This window comes from Scleropages formosus, chromosome 18 (assembly GCF_900964775.1).
Source record: "Scleropages formosus chromosome 18, fSclFor1.1, whole genome shotgun sequence".
In the NCBI taxonomy this organism is placed as follows: Eukaryota; Metazoa; Chordata; class Actinopteri; order Osteoglossiformes; family Osteoglossidae; genus Scleropages; species Scleropages formosus.
Genome location: NC_041823.1, coordinates 19544270 through 19559554, shown reverse-complemented (window position 1 = coordinate 19559554; position 15285 = coordinate 19544270). Strand labels below are relative to the sequence as shown.

At 45.8% G+C, this 15285-nt stretch overlaps 2 protein-coding genes across 2 annotated transcripts; both read right to left on the bottom strand.

Annotated features, from left to right (window-relative positions):
- Positions 1 to 2837: 2837 nt before the first annotated feature.
- LOC108922086 (gamma-enolase) lies at positions 2838 to 9132 on the bottom strand. The gene is made up of 12 exons (XM_018731982.2): positions 9060 to 9132; positions 7855 to 7940; positions 7633 to 7728; positions 7345 to 7403; positions 7012 to 7081; positions 5794 to 5927; positions 5453 to 5675; positions 5007 to 5204; positions 4485 to 4686; positions 3844 to 3952; positions 3652 to 3710; positions 2838 to 3502 (listed from the first exon to the last, which is right to left on the bottom strand). Exons 2-12 carry the CDS (start codon positions 7937 to 7939, stop codon positions 3433 to 3435), a joined length of 1305 nt encoding a protein of 434 aa, XP_018587498.1. The 5' UTR covers position 7940; positions 9060 to 9132; the 3' UTR covers positions 2838 to 3432.
- Positions 9133 to 10247: 1115 nt separating this feature from the next.
- Positions 10248 to 14874, bottom strand: mlf2 (myeloid leukemia factor 2). The gene is made up of 8 exons (XM_018731988.2): positions 14059 to 14874; positions 13171 to 13282; positions 12960 to 12995; positions 12810 to 12863; positions 12468 to 12596; positions 12150 to 12309; positions 10743 to 10973; positions 10248 to 10615 (listed from the first exon to the last, which is right to left on the bottom strand). The coding sequence occupies exons 1-7, from the start codon at positions 14100 to 14102 to the stop codon at positions 10756 to 10758; spliced, it is 753 nt and encodes a 250-aa protein (XP_018587504.1). The 5' UTR covers positions 14103 to 14874; the 3' UTR covers positions 10248 to 10615; positions 10743 to 10755.
- Between the last annotated feature and the right edge of the window lie 411 nt (positions 14875 to 15285).

The window sequence follows — 15285 nt, the reverse complement described above, 5'->3', positions numbered from 1 at the left end:
TGTGTGAGAGAGAGAGCGAGATGGAAAGAAAGGAGAGAGAAAGAGATGGACTGGGAGGGAGAGAGAGAGAGAGAGAGAGAGAGCGAGAGGGAGAGAGAGAGAGAGAGAGAGAGAGACAGCGGGAGAGATTTGCATTGACTGTGAAGGAAAGCGCTGAGGAGCGCACTGACAGGGAGGCCCCACATGAACAGCAACAGCGCGAACGCGCTCCTCGCTCCCACCTTCTCTTTGTACAATGAAAACCATCGGAGCGCTACAGCACCACCCAGTCCTACTGTACGCGCCACTCCCCTCCAGCTACTGTACAAGCGTGGCTGTGGAGGGGCCGCGGGGGTGCAGTACCGTGGTAGGTGCGAGGCCTTACAGTAAGCACATGTCACGCACTTCGTCAATAACCACTTGATCAGATCTGACCATTTAGGAGTCAAACTTTCAGGGACACTTTTTTTTTTTTTTTTTCCCCCACACACCCAAAAGCATCGTCTCGATCATCATGTGTTGCTTACAGCCTGATTACTAAAATCATTTTTTTAAATCAGGGCCATTCACACGGAACAGCGTCCAGTACGAATACGCGCGCGTGTGCGTGTGCGTGTGCAGGCTGTGCTGTGCTGTGCTGCGCTGCGCTGCGCTGTGCTGTGACCCAGCCCTCTCCCTCCATTCCCTTTTTCAAACAGCCTCCTGTCCCGTCTCCTTTTGTGCTGTATCCATAGTAACCGGAAGAGGAAAAATGGGGAGCGCGTGCGTCAGTCCGAGGCGCCTCGCGCTCCCTCTGCCGATGCCGCGGAAAATAACACCAATTTGTAACGTTAAACCCGAAGACTTAATTGCCGCGCGATTGTGGAGATACTGTACGTCTCGTGGCGGGTACAGTACCGGCGGCCCGATGCTATCCGCCTAATCACAGCCCGTGACAACAGCGGCAACAATCGTCTCATAATTAATCAGCCATTTCACTTTTAAATTAAAAGCTCATTTAAAATCGTGTTGGTCTTTATCCAGCACAAAAAGCAGAAATAATTAAAGTTTAAATATAAACCACATTGATTTTGCATGTAGAGCTCGCCGAACATAATTAAACAAACTGCGCTGCGTTTACAGAAAAAGTCTCGTTCCTACATCGACTGATACGTTATTGCACAGCTATTACAAGGCATTTAAAGTTTTTGCCTCCTGACAAGACGGTTCAGAGTGTCGTCGCACGCTAACAAGTAAAATAATTTATCCAAACCTCAACAAAGAGGCTTGTATTTAGCCGAGAAGATTATGAGTCTCGCTATATTTGTCCTGCGGTTTTGTGGATTTACCTCAAATCCAGGCACTGAAAGGACTTTCGATTTTTAACTAATCGCTCCTAACTGTTTCTTAGAAACGTATGGAACTGTATCACTTTCAAATGCGTTTGAAAGTGAAAACAGTTATGGATTAAAACAATTATACATTAAAATGTAAAAATACAGTGTGTGAGCATCACAGAGAGAGTGTGTTTCACTGATGTGTGGATGAGTGACCCAGTGTAAGTAGCGTATCTTGCAGTGTAAGTCTTTGGGTGCTCTGGTTTCCTCCCACACTCCAAAGACATGCTGTTCAGGTTCCCCCATAGTGTGTGAGTGACACAGAGAGAGTGTATTGCACTGATGTATGAATGAGTGACCCAGTGTAAGTAGTGTATCTTGCAGTGTAAGTCTTTGGGTGCTCTGGTTTCCTCCCACACTCCAAAGACAAGCAGTGTAAGTAGTGTATCTAGCGGCGTAAGTCACTGCGGTGAATAAGGTGTGTGGGCTCGTAACACTACATGGAGTTTGTTGGAAGTCGCTTTGGAGAAAAGCATCTGCTAAGTGAATAAATGTAAATGTAAAAAGTAGTCGTGTAAGAAAACCAAACTGCTTCAGAAATCTTGCAAATTTCGATTGGAAACATAACTTTTTATTAGGAAATTAATTCCAATAGACTTTAATTGGCCCTGACATGGCAATATAAAGAAGGAAAGAATGGTTTTCTGAAGTTTTTTAAAAAAGCACAATCGTGTAACAGGTTAATTCAAAAGAGGGCAAAGATATAGAGCTGGATTACAGTACAGAATTAACCCAAGTAAGCAGTTTTAGGTTTTTTTTCCTGCACAGAAACAATCGGTTTGCACAACATTAGCTCACATTCGCACTCAGGTTAAAGTGTGAGCGGAGTGTTAGCGTCACTGCCACATCCCTGCTTGTGCAAATTGCCCAGGAGGCCACCGGAATGAGACAGCATGTTAACACACGTAACACATTTCTCTTTAAAATTAAAGAAATCAATAAATAACTATCGTGGTTAAAATCAAAACCTTTCTGTGTGACTGCTTTGTATGTTGAAAATTGTCTATTATTTTTTTTTCGGGAATGTTCTAAATTATTTTACAATGTTGCAAACATCTAGATGTACAAGTACTGATTATTTATTTATTTTTGCTGTTATATTTTTAAATGTTCTTTGCACACTATAAAGGGGGGCATGATGGCGCAGCGGGTTTGGCTGGGTCCCGCTCTCTGGTGGGTCTGGGGTTCGAGTCCCGCTTGGGGTGCCTTGTGATGGACTGGCGTCCCGTCCTGGGTGTGTCCCCTCCCCTTCCAGCCCTGTGTCCTGTGTTACCAGGTTAGGCTCCGGGTTGAAATGGTTTCAGCCAGCGTGTGTACGGCCTACGCTAGACGAAACGTTTAGAAATGCATTTATCGAATTTACAGCATCTTCGATGCCAGGCCATTCCTGATATTAAAAAACAAGACTAATATTGGACTCCTGCTGTTTTTCAGGCTTTTTTTTTTTTTTTTTGTCAAAAAAACAGAAGGGAGACAAAATGATTGTGGTTGAAGTCATAATTAATGATATCTTTATTTACTGACTCATTTTGTGGCAAGCTTTTTTAATTATATCGTAGTTCTACTGACATGGGAGCAGGACAAAGGATTCCATCCACATGGGAGAAAGGAGAGAGGAAAAGGTGAGAGGAGAGAGAGAGAAGAGAGAGTTGGAGTAAAGGAGGGATGAGGTCACTGAAGGCCATGGAGAGAGAGGAAAGAAAGAGAGAGCAAGGGAGACAGAGGAGATGAAGGAGAACTACAGAAAGTGCTAGCCGGTGACAAAAGTGAACGAAAGGGAAAGTGAGAGAGAGACTGTGCTCCACGCCGTGAGTTTTCGTGGTCATTTTTAGGTAAAGCTGTCAATCTGTCACTGTCAGTTATTCGGGTTGTCATTCAGTCTATGCCTCTGACAGTGTGTGTCTGTGATTGAAGCAACTGCTTTGCTGATGTGTTGTCACCCACGAGGGGACGTGTATCTTAGGATCTCTGATTCAGTGGTTCATTGCTCATGTTTGTGTTTGTGTGTGTGTGTGTGTGTGTGTGTGTGTGTGTGTGTGTGTGTGTCTCTCTCTCTCTCTTAGTCTGTGTGCCAGTCTCACAGAGCGCTAGGGTTTCGGAAGTTGTGCCCAGCAAAACGAGCTTGATCACCCAACTCCTCCTCAATTCTACAAAGGAGAAAAAAAAACACAAAAGTCAGACTGTCGTATGCGACACGGCACACGGCACAGGTGTGATCAATACACGTTTAATTCCTGCGTAACATTTCCTTCCATGTGGTCTGTGACATTAGGTGCCACTGAGCGGAAACACTAACCTCATCAGCTGGTTGTACTTGGCCAGACGTTCAGATCTACAGGGAGCTCCAGTCTTGATCTGATTAAGGGGCGATAACAGAACAAAGTAGGTGTTGTGATTGTGCCAAATGAGGACACCTTTTTAATATTTACTAAGAATAAAGAGCAGCAGATGACAATTTTTCGGCATGGGCTCCAGGTGCTGAGTTTACCTGCCCAGTGCAGAGCCCAACCACCAGGTCAGCAATGAAGGTGTCTTCAGTCTCCCCCGAGCGGTGGCTAACCATCACACCCCAGCCATTTTCCTGAGCCAGCTTGCACCTGACAGAAATTCAAGGAACATCCGTGGATCATCAGCTTCAGCCACATCTAGGACACCGAATAAGCGACAACGGCAGACGCATTTTTTATCACATGTAATGACTAATCGCGTAACATAATCAGATTGTCATATCAACAGAGCTCGTGGAAATATGTCCAGTGGGTGAATTTCTCGCAGCTAGTCCTAAAGCGAGACCTCATCCCACTCGCCAGTTTCTCCCACTGTACCTACACATGTGATTCAGAGCTACGCATACAGTATATTTATCAGGCTAGGCATATAAAATGCTTTTTTTGCAATGTTGTTCCCCTAGGCATGTGGCTTCTGATAGCGTACGAGTGTATTGTTGAGACATTTCTGGCCATGCTTGTGTCAGTGACAAAAGCATGCTGGTGAACTTATGACTGTATCACTTCAGGGACGGAGTCGAGATGGTTGACATATGCCTCCATAGCCCCAGTGATGGAACTATGAGTTGTACGCCTCTTTGGAGAAAAGCGTCCGCTAAACGAATAAATGTAAATGACTCACGCCTGTATAGCCTCGGTGACAGAGCCGATCTGGTTGACTTTCAGGAGCAGGCAGTTGCAGGCTCTGTCCTCGACAGCCTTTTCTATCCTCCGGGGGTTGGTGACCGTGAGGTCATCGCCCACCACCTGGATTCCCATTGAGGCTGTGAGACGAGTCCACGCTGGCCAGTCGTCCTGGTCAAAGGGGTCCTCTATGGACACCACTGTAGAAGGGACAACCAGACATTATGTGCACTGGGGTTCTCCACCCGGGTTCTAGTGACTCCTGCATGTATCTTTCAGACGCCCTGACATTCTGCCTTTCCCGATCCATCATCGAGCCGTGATTGACGGACGTATTTCCGAGGTCACGGGTGTGAGTACAAATGCGACTTGTTCACTAACTCAGTCTGTGCAACTTTATCAATGTCAAACTCGTAAAAATATTAAGTATGGTCAGTTTTGGAGAATTTCACATATAATTACCATAAATAAACACTGATGTATATTAAGCATCTTCCAAAGGTAGTCCGTCTAGACCCACCTGGATAATCATTGACAAAGCTCTGATAGATCTCAGTGAGCTCGTCAGCAGTGATGTGTCTGTCTGAGTTAGGAGGAGATTTGAAGTCCAGGTCATATTTGCCATCGCGGTAGAACTCTGATGCTGCCACATCCATGCCAATCACCACCTTTTCCGTGAAGCCTGCCTTCTCGATGGCTGTTTTCAAGAGCTCAAGCGCTAATGGAAGAAAGGGAAGTAAGCCGTGTTAAGATTCACGTGGCTCCACGACAAAGCCGTTTACTTGTTATCATCATGCATTCTGGGTTATTTGTCTGTGGGGAAGAGTACAGAATGGGTGCGGAGCTCCAATGGCTCACTTTCAATGTCTGGCACCAACCCAGGCCAACAGACTTAACACTTAACGTGGAAATCAAGCACAAAGAGTATGGCTGTGAAGGAAGACGGACCATCTGGCTCTCCTTTACCCTCACTGTTCTCCAGAATGTTGGGCGCAAACCCGCCCTCGTCCCCCACGTTGGTGGCATCCTGGCCATACTTTTCCCGGATCACGCCCCTCAGGGTATGGTACAGTTCCGCACCCACACGCAGGGCCTCGCGGAATGACTCGGCTCCCACCGGCAGCACCATGAACTCCTGCATGGCCAGCTTGTTGCCGGCGTGGGACCCTCCGTTGATAACATTGAAAGCCTGGACAAAATCGTACAAATAGGGATGGAAAAACAGCTGAAATAAAGGGCGGAGAGAGCTAACACGCAAGCGAAGAGATGATTCTTTGCGCACAACCGAGATAATGCGACAGGCTCACAGGAACAGGCAGCACCAGCTCCGTGTTTCCAGCCAGGTCAGCGATGTGGCGGTACAGCGGGACTCCTTTCTCCGCAGCACCAGCCTTGCACACAGCCAGGGAAACTCCTAGGATTGCGTTGGCGCCAAACTTCGCTGGAGAGTGAGAGTGAAACAGAGCGCCGCTAAGTTAATGCAGTTTTTTTCTCCGGAAGCTTTTTCTAGAGAAGTGTAAGCATGCACGTCCACGCAACGTGTGCATGGCGCAGACATAGTCCGAAGAAGACAGCGCTAGGCCTCATAAATATTGCAGGTCATTATATAATAATGGTCATTCAGAAACAGTAAGTAAGTTAAAGACTAATTAGTCACCACTAGGAAACGGTACAAAGGGCCAGTGGAAACGGAATATTGATTGTATCAAAACACGGGGGGGGCGTGGTGGTGCAGCGGGTTTGGTCGGGTCCCGCTCTCTGGTGGGTCTGGGGTTCGAGTTCTGCTTGGGGTGCCTTGTGATGGACTGGCGTCTCGTCCTGGGTGTGTCCCCTCCCCCTCCAGCCTTGTGCCCTGTGTTGCCGGGTTAGGCTCCGGTTTGCCGCGACCCCGCTTGGGACAAGCAGTTTCAGCTAGTGTGTGTGTGTGTGTGTGTGTGTGCATCAAAACATATGAGGTCTTTCTGGAGACTGTGACAAAATCCTCAGCCGTTGCCAAAACAGGCAGGACTTTTCTATATAATTTTTATTGCCATTTTTTGTTAAGATTATGGGGGGTCGCAGTGGTGTAGTGGGTTGGACCGGGTCCTGCTCTCCGGTGGGTCTGGGGTTCAAATCCTGCTTAGGGGTGCCTTGTGATGGACTGGCGTCCCGTCCTGGGTGTGTCTCCTCCCCCTCCAGCCTTCCGCCCTTTGTTGCTGGGTTAGGCTCCGGCTCCCCGCAACCCCGTATGGGACAAGCGGTTCAGAAAGTGTGTGTGTGTTAAGATTATTTTAGTGTCACTTTTCGTACTGCTTCTTGTGCAGCAGTTCCGTCATAAACCATGCTGCTCTAAACTGTACCGATTGTACGCTACATAGGACAGCATTACCACGATAATATTAAAAAAAAAACTTCTCAGTCATAATGATAACGTCCAGGGTTAGATCAGTTTTGTCGATTGTCACGCCTAGGTATTATTAGCTACCATAAGAGTCACCGAAAGTGAAATCGCTCGAGCTCATCTCAAGCTAATGGAAGTCACTTACACTTGTTTTCGGTCCCATCCATCTCGATCATCATGTTGTCCAGCTTCTCCTGCTCAACGACACCGATTCCCTGCAAAGCATTGCATGACACCCACGTATCAGGTCCTGCCCCAAGCCTCAGCGCAACTGTCCCAGAAACTCGCGGCTCTGCGCAACACGCCCTGCAGGTTCCGCTCTCAGATTCTGGCCATCCAACGATTCTGCAGTTGCGGAGTTTCTCTAACCGCACTGCACTGACACTAGCGCCGGCACAGTGGACGACACACCGGGGTCGCCGACAGTCTGTCACATGCCTGATTGATGTAGCCGTAGCGCAAACGCAATCAGACTCACAGACTGGACAAGGGCGGGTCCGATGGTATTGTTGATGTGGCCCACAGCCTGGAGCACGCCTAAAGGACAAGAGGAAGGGCCGAAGAGACAAAAAGGAGATGAGAAGAAAGAATGGAAAAAGTAGAGAAAGTGGGCACAGAGACATCAGAGAAAATTATGGCAGTTATTTACATTATAAGGTCAGCAAGGTGTTCAATTACTACAGGATTATTTTCACTGCTCGTCATGTATCTCTCCTGTTCCCATGTGGGCTCTTAATTTGAAGTCCTCTTGTGAGAAGCGTCTCACCTTTCCCCTTGTAGCGGGTTTTGTCCCCATCTCGCAGCTCCAGAGCCTCATAGATGCCAGTGGAGGCACCGCTTGGCACCGCGGCCCTGAAAACACCTGGGAGAACGAGAAGAAAAACGATAAAAGGCAACCGCAACAAGATGCAAGACGTCGTTTGAAGGCGTTTCCATGTTGTACGTGCACGTCATACGAAGGAAACGCGGAATCCATCGGTAACGTTACCTTTCTCGGTGTGCAGGTCCACCTCTACCGTGGGGTTTCCCCTGGAGTCCAGGATTTCCCTGGCAACGATGTTCACTATAGACATCCTGTGCATGTAAACAACACACATTCACACTGAGCTGGAGAGAAAAGATCGGGCAGATCGCAAACCCTACGGCGACAGCGGCTCGTTTACACCGGCACTCGGGTGGCAGGGTTCGGCTTATAGGTAAATCCACCCGACGCCGTGCCAGCGCATCAAGTGACAAACGGAGATTTTCACGTCTCCTTCCTAAAGTCTGAAACTGCAGCAGCCAGATTTGTTTCATTTCACGTTAGTAGCCAGAGGCTGACATACTCAGAGATTCGGTGGACATCAGAGCACGGTATAAACATGACGCACGTTTCCCGGATTGACTGACACAGGGAGCGACGGATAACACCGTACGGTGAGTCAGCATCGACCGCAAGAAGTGTATTTGGAAGCCGCTTGGAAAACGCAGCCCTCTGGTCGCCATATTCTACACGTAATGTCGGGAACACGGTATGGCAGCGCACTCGTAGCCAACACCAGCTCTCTCGCTTCTGCGGAGCGCCCATATAAATACGGTAGGAGCAGGAGATGGAGGGAGAGGGAAAAATGGAGGGGGAGAAAAGAGGGAGCACTGGGTAGGGATGATTCAATTATTAAACCCCTTTTTAGAGGAGAAAATAGATGTGAGGAGGAGAAGGGGGGGGTGGGAGAGAGTAGGAGAGGTGCTGGGGGGATGGGGTGCTGTGACCGATCGGCAGCCATCGGACAGAACGGGGAGAGGCGCAAAATCTGTCAGGTTTTCGTGGAAAATGAGCAGATGCTCGGACACACGCCGTCGCAGACGCTGCCAGGCGCACGCAAGTAGGCACTGGTGTACGCTGCACAGAAACACTGACGCATTAGCGCAAGAAACAAACCAGCCACGCACACGGGCGCTGACTGGGCATCACATATAGATATTTGCACAAACGCACCCGACACATCCGCGCCCAGGCTGACACAAGCGCGGTCGAGCAGCCGAGAGAAACATGCACGATGACGCATTACCGTACCTCAGATTTGTTTCTGAAATGACAGCAGAACAGGGCTAACGGAGGGAAGAAAAATGCAGACAAACTAAAGACGATGGAGGAAGGGGTGGGGGAAGAGATGGAGAGAAGGAAGGAGCAGATTTTTCTTTTTTCCCCATTACCTGCTGTCTGTGGTTCAGCCTTGTAGGGAAAGCGACAGAATGTGAGAGAATGAGGGAGAGAACTGCGCAGGGGAGGAGGGAGGGAGGAAGGGGGGGGTAAAAACGTGTGACAGGGGAGGGGGGGGGACATGTGAGTCACTGGAAGATGCAGAAGCAGGAGGGAGGGAGAGTAGGTCAAGGAGACAGAAAGATGAGAGGGGGAGAAACGGCGATGGAGCGGGACTGAGGGAATGAAAGGAAAGAGCGCTGGTGCGGTTCCAAAAACCAGAGGGATGTGATAGAATAGACCAAGCGCGGCATTAAGGGAACGTGTACTCCCCCAACAAGATGCCCACTTCAGCGCAACGAAATAAAAATAGTCGTAATTGATATGCAGCATTACCAAGACAAATTCAGATTAACAGATTGTTTTCAGGTAATTTTAATCAAATGCCAATGTTTAATTTGAGGCACATTCTGAACTATGAGGCTACATAATCGGATCGTGGCAAGATTTTTCTTACCGGAAGGCTGTGCAAAACAGAAACGGGACAGACGTGCATGGCTGCAAAAATTATTTTGAGATAGTACCGTTCCTCATAAATACGATTACATAGAGCAACTGCAGAGATTCATATAGGTGCAAGTCGAAGTGTTATAATCCTTTTCGGGCAGGATAGACCTGGAGAGACAGATTTAGGAGGAGCAGCATGGGAGGAGTGACATAGAAATAATCTGCAATAAAGCATCTAAGTGTAATGGGATTATTTACTGAGAACTATTGACACACTGCCCTTGACACTCCAAGAAGGCAGTGGAGGACTAGGAAAACAAGGAGAATAGGGAGGCTTTCAGTGTGAGAAAGCTAAAGGAAAATGATGTTGGAGAGAAAGGAATATCCAGAATCTATCAAGGGATAAGGGAGGCAAAGCAGAGAGGTACATTTTGATTGGCTCATTTTCTGGTGTGTTCTAGCCTAGAGGTCACATGACCATCTGCAGATATTCTCACACTGGGGAGAGCGAGAGTCTACGTGTCTGGGGAGGAGGTGGAGCCAAAAGAGCACTACAGAGATATTTTTCATACACTGCAGATGAAAAAGACAGGGGGGGGGAGAGAAACAAAAAAATTGCCTTCGTAATTGACCCTACAGTATATTTCTTACATATCAGTCAATTCCATTTACTTACGAGTAAGAACACAACACACTTAATTATCTAACAATGTTTATTAATGATTTTTTGCCATTTAATCAACGATGTACAATTCAACCCACAGACACACTACAGTGCCTATACAAACATACAGACTGTACAGTCTATCACATAGCATTTGTATGCAGTGTAGTGTGCATTAATGAACAGTATGAGTGTTTCTATATACAAAGTGTGTCTCAAGGTTACATATTGAGTCTACAGTAAGTATGTGTACCTCTTGTGGAGAACGTGTTACGTATACTTTATATATAGACAGCCAAATTACAGAGATCTTCGATGGTTATTCCATCTCTCCATGAGAAGTTTTTCTTTTTTTTCACAGCATCACTGTAATCCAGAACCACTACATCTTCTCATTTCCTATTAGAAAAGAAAAAAAAAACAACCAAAAATTAAGACAAAATATTATCTTACTATATACTGTAGCTGTAAGAAGGGATTAGTTTCCCCACCTATGTACCCGTTAAAAAAGCCTCACGTTTCTTACCACTCCAGTGCAGTTACCAGTCATAGCGAGGGCGAGTGGGTGCTGGGGGGTGTCGGGGTGAGTCATGGCGAGGAGAAGGTGAGGAAGAGGAGTTTGGGGGGGCAGTGAGGGCCAGCTGTTGCCCTCCTCCAGTTATCCTCCGGTCTCTGCCATAGTCCAGTGCCCGGGCACTGGGAGGTTGGTACCGCGCAGTCTCCCTTCTCCACTCCTCATCGAAGGCTGCAGCCTCACCTGGAGGAGCACGAAAACCCTATAAACTCAATCTAAAGAGTGGAGTTAACAACTGTAAAGATTAATATGGGAACACACAAATTACAATAATTTTCCTTCTTAAATTTACTGTGAAAAATCTTCAGCATGTATGGGCTTAAAACATTCCTCTGAATGTTTATGAGTGCTGTATTTGCCAGAACACCCTTTTACAAGCAAATGTAATTTGTAACTCAATTTCAATTGAGTTAATTACTCTGCAGTTAGGAGAATGTGCCCTATGAGCCAAACATTCTCACTGGAAAAATCATACTCATTTGTGACACAGAGTAATACAGAGCTTCCACACAAGCATCTTTCTCATATCAGATCCAAAGAAAGTTAATCTTACTCCGAGCCTCTTGTGTGAACCAAAAGACTTTTGTTAATGTTGGGAGCGTTATTTTCTTCCATGGCATACTTCATATAACAACTCAATGTTATCAGGTTATAGGCCTCACACAAGCAGAACTATCTTGTTAGGTTGCCTTAAATTGTTTACGGGATAAATCTAAATGAGGTTGTCCATGTTTAAATAAAGAAGTTGACACTTCAGCATATGTGGATAACAAATGGGTGAATTCTTGGCTTTGGTCTGAATTGTAGTTTTTTACTTCTTAAATTAATGGTAACTTGGTGAACAATGTAGAAGCATGTGCCTTATGAAGGATTTTTCAGAAATATAGTATGCTTGCAAACTAGGGGAAGAGAATATAATGGAATACAGGTGGCCCCCGATTTACGATGGGGTTTTGTTTCCCGAAACCCATTTTAAGTCGAAAATATCTTAAGTCAAAAATGTATTTAATACACCTAATACACACCTCTGAGTGACAGAAGGGGAGATGCGGATTGCTGTCGCTATCCAGCATCACGAGAGAGTATCGCTCCGTGTATCGCTTACCCGGGGGAGGGGGGAAATCAAAATTTGAAGTATGGTTTCTACTGAATTTCTATTGCCAGCTCACCATCGTGAAGTCAGAAAAAAAAAAACGCAAGTCGAACCATCGTAAATTGAGAACCACCTGGACATTTGTATATATGATTAAAGACTCCTTGCAGGTACTGACAGATTAAACATAGAATCTGGTATGCTAACAGTACAGTCTATTAGATCTGAGCCCAACATGAACAGAATATGAAGATGTCTGTTCTCACACTCTTCCAGGTTGAAGAAATCCTGCCTCTCCTCATGGTCTCCAGTTCTGCGGTTGCGAGATCTCTCCATAATATGACCTCGGTCCCCGATGTGGTGACCAATGGCCAGGCGCTCCATACCACTTTCGCTATCCCGAATGGTCTGACGTGTCTCTCTGATCTGTGTGTATGAGGAGCACACAAAGTAAGTGTAAAATATTCTAAAGCAATGTAATCTATGTTCACTGGCTCTTCATGTATTAAACAGCACATTTAAACATAATGAAAAGGCTATATCCCTCTTCTATTATTGCTGTAGTGTCTCCTGCCTCCTCTTACCCCTCCAGGTGCAGTCCTGAATTCACTGGTCTGCTGGAATACTTTGGGAGCCCCAGAGTCTGTGGAAGAGTAGGAGATAACTGTGGAGGAAGAGTAGGTCTGGCAGCTGGGGGAACCAGACATCCGCTCCTAAAAGAACAAGAATGAAAGAAGAGTCCAAAAAACAAGGATGGTGCACTGCCAAACCAATATTTTGTCTGAAACCACAGTATTTGTTTTAGGTCAGGAGAATGGAGAACTAAGAATTAGAACAAAATGGAATGAAGAAAAAGTATGGCAGTCATCACTGCACTCCTGACATAACAGTAAGCTCAATGGTGAAGGTGCTCCAGTAACACTCACCATGTTCTCCATCATTTCTCCCATCATCCCAAACATGTCCAGGAAACCCCCTCCCTACAAGGACAGACACTGACTATCAGTACATTATGTTTATTTTAGACAGCATGTAAAATCCTAGCAGTAGGATTAATAATAAAAATAAATCCTCACCATTCCCATCATTCCAAACGGGGCCATGGCTCTAGCCTAAAAAAGAGAAAGATAATGCACAGCTGGTCTTTCAGAAAAGGCCAATACCTCAAGATGATGAGTGACAGAGAGAGTGGAAAAAATCTACAATTTTACCTGCAGCAAATCCAGGGAAAGGCAAAAGAAACACAAAGTAACGGACAGCTATACAAGTTCCGATGCAGGCCATTACCTGGAGGTGGGAAGCACGGGGTGGCTGGATCTGAGGACTGAGGGCAAACGGCTCAATGCCAAAAGGACCAAACAGGCTCCGCATCTGCTGCCTATGGGCTGCAAACGGATCCCTGCAAATTCAGAGTGTTGTCGGGATATATTCACCTTTACTGCAAAGTTCAAAACTTGTGACTGCATCATGTTTGCACGTGTTACACTACTAGACCTACGCAAGGCAAAAGAAAAGACAACAATCAGACAAACTTAAAATGTTATGGCATAAATGGGGGAAAATGCATGCCTTGGTTTTATAACCACTATTTTTAGAATAAGGGAGGTGCGGTGGCGCAGTGGGTTGGACCGGGTCCTGCTCTCCGGTGGGTCTGGGGTTTGAGTCCCGCTTGGGGTGCCTTGCAACAGAGTGGCGTCCCATCCTGGCATGTGTTGCCAGGTTAGGCTCTGGCTCCCCGCGACCCCGAATGGGACAAGCGGTTCAGAAAATGTGCGTGTATTTTTAGACTAGCCAACCTTGTGTACATCTACTCATTTAGCTGATGAGTTTCTCCAAAGCAACTTGCAATGTTAAGGTCACAATTATTACAGGCTTACAATCATTCTTCATCAATTTTACTGGAGCAATTTAGTGTAAGTACCTTGCTCAGAGGTGGGGATTGAACCTACAACCTTTGGGTCCAGTAGCCCTAACCACTACGCTACCAGCTGTTCCCTCTGTAAGTTTACATACCAGAGCGGTTGTAACCCAACAAAGGCTATAACATGTTTGTTACATTTATTATTACTAGTTTATTACAGATCTTTTTATGAAACCTAAATTAACTACAAGACTGAAGGCATTTTAAAAAGCTAATAAACTACAAAGACAGGAAGTTACCCAAGCAATACTTACATCATATATGGACTGTCGTCCAAGTCACTCAGATAGCGAAACATGTTTTTTCCCCCAAAGCTTTGACCTTTATTCTTCACTTAAAGGTTTAAATGCGATAAAACGCAGTGTTATGCTTCGTCCGACAGTAACTGCAGAGCAGAGATGCGCTGGGGCTCAAACACCGTGGCAGCAGCACCAGGCTGCAGGCGATCGGATCTATCTCCGCGACCACGGGCAGCTAATGAATAGCGACTGACAAACCACATGCGTTAATGGCAGCGTTCAGACACAAACGCAACACGCACACAATTCCCAAAAGACGGTGAGGGAAGTCAAGGGAAATGTTTCGCTCATTTATCCGAACTGATCGCTGCCAGCACTGCAGTAATTAGCAGACCTGCTAGTAGGTCGAGTCCCAGACACTAGCAGCTGGAATATCACTGAATTGTACTGGAAACGTATTTACGCGAAGTCTAAATCTCCACACAGCTTAACTTTTTGTCAGTTTGTTGTTACAGGTGCCCACTTTTTCGTCACAAATTCTTTTAGGTCAACACAAACGCTAACATGTTTACTACTAGCACAGCCAGCTAATCGCGAAATAAAACGGAAGTCAAACAAAGGAAGCCAGAACGAGACAACGAAAAATGCAGTTATTAAAGTCTAACAACCAGTCGGTCCGACACCGTTCACAGCGGTTCAAAATGCAGCAGCCTTTTTTTCTCCACGCAAATGAAAATATCACCGTTAACGAAAACGCACAGTGAAATGCAAATACAAATAAAACGCAGTATCGAAAAAAGAGAACGAGTAAGAATGTTCCATAACCCTGTGACGAGCCGGAAATTACGTAATGACGTACACTGAGTCGGAGCGCGAGGGACCAATATGAAGCCAATATGGAGCATATTATTATTATTATTATTATTATTATTATTATTATTAGTAGTAGTAGTAGTAGTAGTAATAACCTGAATTGATTTGTACATTTAAATCACGTAGGATTAGTTTTTTTAGTCTTTGTCTTTACTGGTTACTATATCTTTAATGATTATAAATAAAAGGTAAACACATACCTGGACTTGAGATACGCGTTTATTTTTCAATAACGCCTCTGACCCAGATGACCTTCGATGTTAGAAAATCAGATTTACGCGTATTAACCCATCCTTCATCACTCTCATGAACAGTTAACACTCCCGTATGTTTCCTGTGTCAGTGCAACAATATCCCATCACTTTTGTA